Raw genomic sequence first — 9113 nt, forward strand, 5'->3', positions numbered from 1 at the left:
TTTTAGACATGAAGTCCTTGCCCATGCCTATGTCCTGAATGGTACTACCTAGATTTTCTTCTAGGGTTTTGATGGCATTAGGTCTAACATTTAAGTCTCTAATCCATCTTGAATTAATCTTTGTATAAGGAGTAAGGAAAGGATCCAGTTTCAGCTTTCTACTTATGGCTAGCCAATTTTCCCAGCACCATTTATTAAATAGGGAATCCAGGAGAACTTCCCCAACCTAATAGACTAATAAAGAAGAAATGGATCCAATATTATTTTTTAAAGAGATTTTCTTTTCTCTATTATGTGCTCATGGCAGTTTTGTGGAAGATCATATATAGAAGGGTTTATTTCTGTGCTATGTGTTCTGTTGTTTCATCTTTCATCTGTCTTGTCAGTACCACATCGTTTTTGTTATTGTAGCTTTTAATATGTTTTGAAATCAAAAAGTATAATGCCTCTTTGTTCTTTTCATGGGTGTTTGGCTATAGTTTATGACCAAATTTTATAATTTTAAACAATATTTCTGTAAAAAAACTGTGCTTTGGGATTGTTTAGGGATTATATTAAATGTGTTTATCACTGTATGTTGTATTGACATATTTGAAAAATTAAATTTTTGACCCCTAAGCAAGAAAATGTTGGAGAGCATGTTTTATTTTCATATATTTTTGGATTTTCCAGTTTTACTTTTGCTTTTAGTTCCTAGTTTTATTTAGTTTTGGCCAGAAAACATAGTGTGTAATTTTGGTCTTTTGAACTTTATTTGTTGTTTTGAGACAGGAGCTTACTCTGTCACCCAGGTTGGAGTACAGTGGCATGATTTTGGCTCAATGCAGCCTCAACCTCCTGGGTTCAAGTGATCCTTCCATCTCAGCCTCGTGAGTAGCTGAGACTACAGACATGCACTAGCATGTCTGGCTAGTGCAGTTTTAAATTATTTGTAGAGACAGGATTTCACTATGTTGCCCAGGCCTGGTCTCAAACTTCTGGCTCCAAGTGATCCTTCCACCTTGATCTCTAATGTGTTGGGATTAAAGGCATGACCCACTGTACCCAGCCAGTATTCCTAAATTTAGTAAGACTTGATTTGTGTTCTAACAGAATACACCAGGTGCAAATAAGGCTATTTTACTTTTGACTGGAGAGAATCTCTTGCTTTCAGCTGGAAAGTTTTTGTTTGTTTGTTTGTTTGTTTGTTTTGAGATGGAGTCTCGCTCTGTCTCCCAGGCTGGAGTGCAGTTGTGCAATCTCAGCTCACTGCAAGGTCCGCCTCCTGGGTTCACGCCATTCTCCTGTCTCAGTCTCCTGACTAGCTGGGACTACAGGCATCCACCACCATGCGTGGCTAATTTATTCTGTTTTTTTTTTTTTTTTTAAGTAGAGACGGGGTTTCACTGTGTTAGCCAGGATGGTCTCGATCTCCTGACCTCGTGATTTGCCCGCCTCGGCCTCCCAAAGTGCTGGGATTAAAGGCATGAGCCACCGTGCCTGGCCTCAGCTGGAAAGTTTTGTACAAGTCTTTTAAGCCTAGTTGTTCTGTAATAATGGTTTGAATGTTTGTGTTCTCCAAACATGTGGCTGGCTCATTTCATTTTACATAATGTCATTGAGCTTTATCTTTATGATTGTTAGAATATTTCCTGCATTCTCAAATGTGGGTGATATTTTATTATTTTTATATTTCAAATTATATCCACTGAATAAGTTGCTGACAGAAATTTGCATTGGTTCAACCCATTGGCTTTAGTAACAATGTTACAATAATAATGGGTATGAAAATGACCCTTCATATGATCATATATGTGAACGTTTATATATGTGCTGCATTCTATTTGATTAGTCTACTTTTTCACCTTGATACTCATGCCAATTTGTTTTAATTCTGTAGCTTTGTAATGTGTTTTGAAATCAAGAACTGTAATTCCTCCAACATTGTTCCTTTTTAAAAGATTGTTGGGTACTTTGTTGTCTGTCTCTTGTTATTTCTTATACTTTGGGGGTTGCTGTTTCTATTTCTTCAAGAGTGCAATGAGAAATTTGAAAAACATTGCATTAAATCTGTAAATTTACATTGAGTAGTATGAATATCTTCACAATATTAGTTATTTAAACCTTTGAACTAAGCATGCTCAAGAGCTGAAGAGTGTGTTGCTTAATTTCTTTTTTTTTGTCCCCTGAGATAGAGTCTCACTCTGTCACCCAGGCTGGAGTGCAGTGGCGTGAATCTCGGCTCACTGTAACCTAATTCCTATATATTTGTGAATTTTTTAGTTTTTCCTCTTATTGTTGTATACTCTCATTCCATTTTGGTCATAGAAAGTAATCCATAAGATTTCAGTTTTAAAAAATTTGTTAAGACTTCTTTTTTGGCCTAACAGGTGATCTAGCAAGAAAAATATTATGTGAGCAATTGAGAAGGATGTGTATCCTGATGTTGTTTAGGAGTGGTCTCTATACTTCTGTTAGGAATAATAGTTTTATATTACCTTCAAGTCCTCTGTTCCCTTACTAATGTTCTATCTTGTCTTATTATTACAGGAGGTGGAGTATTGAAATATCCTGTGCTAATTATATTGCTTTCTATGTGTTTCTTCAATTCTGTCAGTATTTGCTATACATATTGGGAACCCTCAAGTGAGATACACACATGCACACAGACACACACATATACAAATTTGTCATAGGTTCCCAGTGAATGAATCTAGTATTGTTTAGTGTTGTTCTTTGTCTCTTTAGAGTTTTGACTTCAAGTACATTTTATAAAATATGACAGTTTTTGAAATAAACTTTTAAGTATATTTTACATATAAAATATCACAGTAGCTTGTGTGATACTATTTTGACTTCTCTCATTTGGCTAATATTTACATGAAATATCTATTTCCATTTTGCCACTTTTAGTCTTTTTTTATCATTAGATCTTCTGTGACTCTTGTAGAAAGGCAAGATGGATCTTGAGTTTGAAAATTTTTCTTATAAATCTATTGAAAATATATCTCGATTGGAAAGTTAAATTTATATATATTTAAATAATTTTCTGAAAGAAAACACTTATTTTATTGTTTGATTTTATATCTTTATCATTTTCTCTGTTTTGCTTTGTATCTTTTATTTTATTTATTTATTTATTTATTTTTTTTGAGATGGAGTCTCGCTCTGTCGCCCAGGCTGGAGTGCAGTGGCCGGATCTCAGCTCACTGCAAGCTCCGCCTCCCGGGTTTACGCCATTCTCCTGCCTCAGCCTCCCGAGTAGCTGGGATTACAGGCGCCCATCACCTTGCCTGGCTAGTTTTTTGTATTTTTTTAGTAGAGACGGGGTTTCATTGTGTTAACCAGGTTGGTCTCGATCTCCTGACCTTGTGATCCGCCCATCTCGGCCTCCCAAAGTGCTGGGATTACAGGCTTGAGCCACCGCGCCCGGCCTCTTTTTAATTTTTGTATTGATATGCTTTCACTTCTTTCTCTTTGTGTGTATGTGTCTGTCTCTACAGATGTGTTCTTTGTGGTACCTTTGGTATTACCTAAAGCTTCTCAACAATAAAACTATATTTTAATTTGGTAAAACATTAACTTCGGTCGCATACAAAAATACTTCCTCATTACATCTGCCCTCAACTTTGTTATTCATGTTACTGATTATCTTTTTATGTTGTATATTCATTAACAGATTTCTGTAATAATTTCTATGTTTTTATCTCTCAACTTTTAGATAATAATTTAAAATGTTTTGTGCACCATTATGATAATTCTAAGAAATAAAATATTCTAAGGAATAATTCTAAGGTAAAAAAAAGAATAAAGAATTTTAAGGAATTTTATTTTTGTGTATGTGCATATCATTCCCACAAAGTTACATATTTTTATATGATTATGTGTTGTTTTCTTGCATCATGTTATTTTCAACAGCAGGAACTCCTTTCAGTATCTTTGATATATAGGCTTTATATAGAGTATATACCGTGCCAGTATCCTTTCTCAGGATTTGATTATTTTGGAATGTGTTTTACTTTTTATTTGATAGGACAGTTTTGCTGACTGTATTATATTCACTTGACAGCTGTTTTTTTCCCCCAGGACTTTGAGAATATCACACAGTTTACTTCTGATCTGTGATATTCTTGCTGAGAAATTCACTGATTTTTTATATGAGACTATGCTTACAAATGACACATCACTTTTGTCTTGCAGCTTCTAGGGTTCTCTTGTCTGTGACTTTTACAATTATGTTTATATATGTTTTGTTATAAATATCTTCTGTGTGTATCCTAGTTGAGCTTCATTTTTTTTTATAATATTTCAGTTATTTTTTATTTTTTATCTCCACAATTTTGTTTTGTGATAATTTTAATCTTTTGTTATCCTCATTTTCTGATGTTCAGTAGATTATATTCATATTTTACTCATTTAGTGTTATTCAATTTATCTTAAATTTTAAATATTAATCTCTACATCTCATTTTTTGATGGTTTTGCTTTCTAAAATTTTATAAATTTTGGATGGGGCCATGGTGCCTTAATATTTTGTATACATTGTAAGCTTTGATTGAGATTTGGACATTTAAAGAAAGCTATCTCTCACAATCTTGATAATGCAGCTTTGTCCTGGCATAATCTGAAATCAGTTGTCTTGGTTAGAGATTCTTGCAGTCTCTCAAATATGTTGTTAGGATGTATCTTGTCTGAAACTTTGTTTTTATTTTTTAAAGAAGTGTATTCATGTTTCATCCTAATAGTCAGTAATCACTAGCTACACCTGTTCCCTGTGTGTGGTACTGCAGTTGCTCCACTCTGTAGCATTTTTTACCTTTGGTCTCAGCAGACTCAAACTGTCATTGCCGAGTATATCACCATTTCTTTTCTTTCTTTCTTTCTTTTTGAGACAGAGTCTTGCTCTGTTGCCCAGGCTGGAGTGCAGTGGTGCAGTCTCAACTCACTGCAACCTCTGCTTTCTGGGTTCAGGTGATTCTCCTGTCTCAGCCTCCTGAGTAGCTGGGATTATAGGTGCCTGCCACCATGCCGTGCCTGCCACCATGCCCAGCTAATTTGTTGTATTTTTAGTAGAGACAGGGTTTCACCATTTTGGCCAGGCTGGTTTCTAACTCCTGACCTTATGATCTGCCTGCCTTGTCCTTCAAAAGTGCTGGGATTACAGGCGTGAGCCACTACACCTGACCAAAGTATACCACCATTTCTTTTTTTTTTTTTTTTTTTGAGACGGGGTCTTTCTCTGTCGCCCAAACTGGAGTGCAGTGGCCAGATCTCGGCTCACTGCAAGCTCCGGCTTTCGGGTTCACGCCATTCTCCTGCCTCAGCCTCCCGAGTAGCTGGGACTACAGGCGCCCGCCACCTCGCCCAGCTAGTTTTTTGTATTTTTTAGTAGAGACGGGGTTTCACCAGGTTAGCCAGGATGGATCACCATTTCTTTCAGCATTTTATGTCATGGGAAACTAAATTCAGCATCTGATAATATCCTAGAAGCCAGAAATAAAGATGTATGTGCCAATATATTTCTTGTCATTTAAAAGCAAAACCAGGAGTTGGCAATTTACTTCCAAAGGCACTGTGTTTTATTGGGGAACAGGAAGAGCTGTGTTGGGTATATGTAACAGAAATTTGTTTCATTCTATGTGACTCTTTGCATTGTACTCACTTGGGGCATTGCACGCATATAACTTATTGATAAGTTATCCACAAATATATTTTGGTTAGTGTGTCTTTGTTACAATTATATGTTTATGAAGAAATTAGAGTCTGGTATTTTGCTATGCCATGTTGCTTATGTAGTTTGTATAATTTAGAGGTTATGTTTGTGAAGTATATATATCTGAGTCTAGTAAATGAAGTAATTTGTTGTTTTAATTTTTTTTTTTAGTTATATGTTCTCATTTTGCTGAAGACTTTTGGACAGAGCAAGACATAAAAGATTCTTTCAAAAAAATGACACTGAGGAGATATGATAAATGTGGACCTGAGAACTTACAATTAAGAAAAGGCTATAAAACTGTAGGTGATTATAAACTATACAAAGGAGGTTATAATGGACTTAACCAATGTTTGACACCTACCCAGAGCAAAATGTATCACTGTGATATATATGTAAAAGTATTTTATGCATTTTCAAATTCAGATAGATATAAGACAAGACTTACTGGAAAGAAACCTTTCCAATGTAAAAAATGTGACAAATCATTTTGCATGCTTTCACAACGAACTCAACATAAGATAATTCACATTAGAGAGAATACCTACAGATGTAAAGAATTTGGCAATGCCTTTAATCAGTCCTCAACCCTTACTAACCATAAGAGAATTTATGTTGGTGAGAAACACTACAAATGTGAAGAATGTGGCAATGCATTTAACCACTACTCAACCCTTACCAACCATAAGAGAGTTCATACTGGAGAGAAACCATACAAATGTAAAGAATGTGGCAAAGCCTTTAGCAGGTACTCAACCCTTACTACCCATAAGAGAATTCATTCCGGAGAGAAGCCCTACAAATGTGATGAATGTGGCAAAACGTTTAGCATATCCTCAACCTTTACTAAACATAAGATAATTCATACTGAAGAGAAACCCTACAAATGTAAAGAATGTGGCAAAGCCTTTAACCGGTCCTCAACCCTTACTAGCCATGAGAGAATACATACTGGTGAGAAACCCTACAAATGTGAAGAATGTGGCAAAGCCTTTAACTGGTCTTCAACTCTTACTAAACATAAGGTAATTCATACTGGAGAGAAGCCCTACAAATGTGAAGAATGTGGCAAAGCTTTTAACCAGTCCTCAAGACTTACTCGACATAAAAAAATTCATACTGGAGAGAAACCCTACAAATTTGAAGAATGTGGCAGAGTTTTTACCTGTTCCTCAACACTTACTCAAGATAAGAAAATTCATACTGGAGAGAAACCCTACAACTGTGAAGAATGTGGCAAAGTTTTTACCTATTCCTCTACACTTGCTAGACATAAGAGAATTCATACTGAAGAGAAACCCTATAAGTGTAATGAATGTGGCAAAGCTTTTAACCGGTCCTCACACCTTACTAGCCATAGGAGAATTCATACTGGAGAGAAACCCTACAAATGTGAAGAATGTGGCAAAGCCTTTAAGCAGTCCTCAAACCTTAACAGTCATAAAAAAATTCATACTGGAGAGAAACCCTACAAATGTGAAGAATGTGGCAAAGCTTTTATCCTGTCCTCAAGACTTAATCAACATAAGAAAATTCATACTGGAGAGAAACCCTACAACTGTGAAGAATGTGGCAAAGTTTTTACCTATTCCTCTACACTTGCTAGACATAAGAGAATTCATACTGAAGAGAAACCCTATAAGTGTAATGAATGTGGCAAAGCTTTTAACCGGTCCTCACACCTTACTAGCCATAGGAGAATTCATACTGGAGAGAAACCCTACAAATGTGAAGAATGTGGCAAAGCCTTTAAGCAGTCCTCAAACCTTAACAGTCATAAAAAAATTCATACTGGAGAGAAACCCTACAAATGTGAAGAATGTGGCAAAGCTTTTATCCTGTCCTCAAGACTTAATCAACATAAGAAAATTCATACTGGAGAGAAACCTTACAAATGTGAAGAATGTGGCAAAGCTTTTAACCGGTCCTCAAGACTTACTCAACATAAGAAAATTCATACTGGAGAGAAACCCTACAAATGTCAACAATGTGACAAAGCTTTTACCCACTCCTCAAACCTTAGTAGTCATAAGAAAATTCATACTGGAGAGAAACCCTACAAATGTGAAGAATGTGGCAAGTCTTTTTATCGATCCTCAAGACTTACTCAACATAAGAAAATTCATACTAGAGAGAAACCTTACAAATGTGAAGAATGTGCCAAAGCTTTTACCCGGTCTTCAAGACTTAGCCAACATAAGAAAATTCATAGGCCGGGCGCGGTGGCTTACGCGTGTAATCCCAGCACTTTGGGAAGCCGAGGCGGGCGGATCACGAGATCAGGAGATCGGGGCCATCCTGGCTAACACGGTGAAACCCCGTCTCTGCTAAAGATACAAAAAAAAAATTAGCCAAGCTTTGTGGCATGCGCCTGTTGTCCCGGCTACTCGCGAGGCTGAAGCAGGAGAATGGCCTGAACCCAGGAGGCGGAGCTTGCAGTGAGCCAAGATCATGCCACTGCACTCCAGCCTGGGTGACAGAGCCAGACTGTCTAAAAAAAAAAAAAAAGAAAATTCGTAGGCCAGGCATGGTGGCTCATACTTGTAATACAAGCACTTTGGGAGGCCGAGGCGGGTGGATCACGAGGTCAGGAGTTCAAGACCAGCCTGGTCAACATGGTGAAACCACATCTCTACTAAAAATATAAAAATTAGCTGGATGTGGTGGCGCACGCCTTTAGTCTCAGCTACTCAGGAGGCTGTGGCAGGAGAATTGCTTGAACTGGGGAGCCAGAGGTTACAGTGAGCTGAGATCATGCCACTGCACTCCAGCCTGGGTGACAAAGCAAGACTCTGTCTAAAAAAATTAAAAATAAATAAATAAAGGAAAATTCATAGTAGAAGAGAAACCTTACAAATGTGAAGAATGTGGCAAAACTCTTAACCAATGCTCACACCTTATTGCATAGAAAAGCATTTATACCTGAAAAAAGGTGTACAAATTTTAAAAGTGTGGAAAAGTCCATTAATATCTGCTCACATCTTAACAGAGAGTTGATACTTAGAGCATTGTAAGTGCAATTACTGTGAAACAATCTTGTAGAAAATATAAGCCTTTTAAAGTGAAGGAGACTATGTATTATGAGGAAAAACACTACAAATGTAAAGCGGGTTATAGTGCATTTACTTGTATCACAGATCTTATTGTACACATTTTATACTAGAGGAAAACCCTGAAGCAGTTGCACCAGCTTTCTCAACGTCAAAAATTTATATTGAAAAAAAATCCAGCAAATGTAATAAATTTGGAAAACCTTTTCCCCAAAACTATACCTTAGAAAACACTGAAGAGTTTATATTAAGATATATTTTTGCATATGCCATATGTATAAAAAATATGTAATTCAAAATTGAGTCTATATAAATACCAGAATTTACAGTAGAAATAACTAAGACACAAACATTTCAGATATTAAAGTGCTG

General features: G+C 36.3%; 1 protein-coding gene across 1 annotated transcript in view; it reads left to right on the plus strand.

Annotated features, from left to right (window-relative positions):
• LOC108530632 (zinc finger protein 429-like) overlaps nt 1-7849 on the plus strand; it is a 31353-nt gene extending 23504 nt beyond the window's left edge. Inside the window, 2 exon segments of the mRNA XM_017873637.1 lie at nt 5863-7721; nt 7724-7849. Coding sequence (XP_017729126.1) covers nt 5863-7721; nt 7724-7759 — 1895 coding nt within the window. The 3' untranslated portion in view covers nt 7760-7849.
• The last annotated feature ends 1264 nt before the right edge of the window (nt 7850-9113 follow it).

This window comes from Rhinopithecus bieti, unplaced genomic scaffold (genome assembly GCF_001698545.2).
Source record: "Rhinopithecus bieti isolate Rb0 unplaced genomic scaffold, ASM169854v2 scaffold_8624, whole genome shotgun sequence".
NCBI lineage: Eukaryota > Metazoa > Chordata > Mammalia > Primates > Cercopithecidae > Rhinopithecus > Rhinopithecus bieti.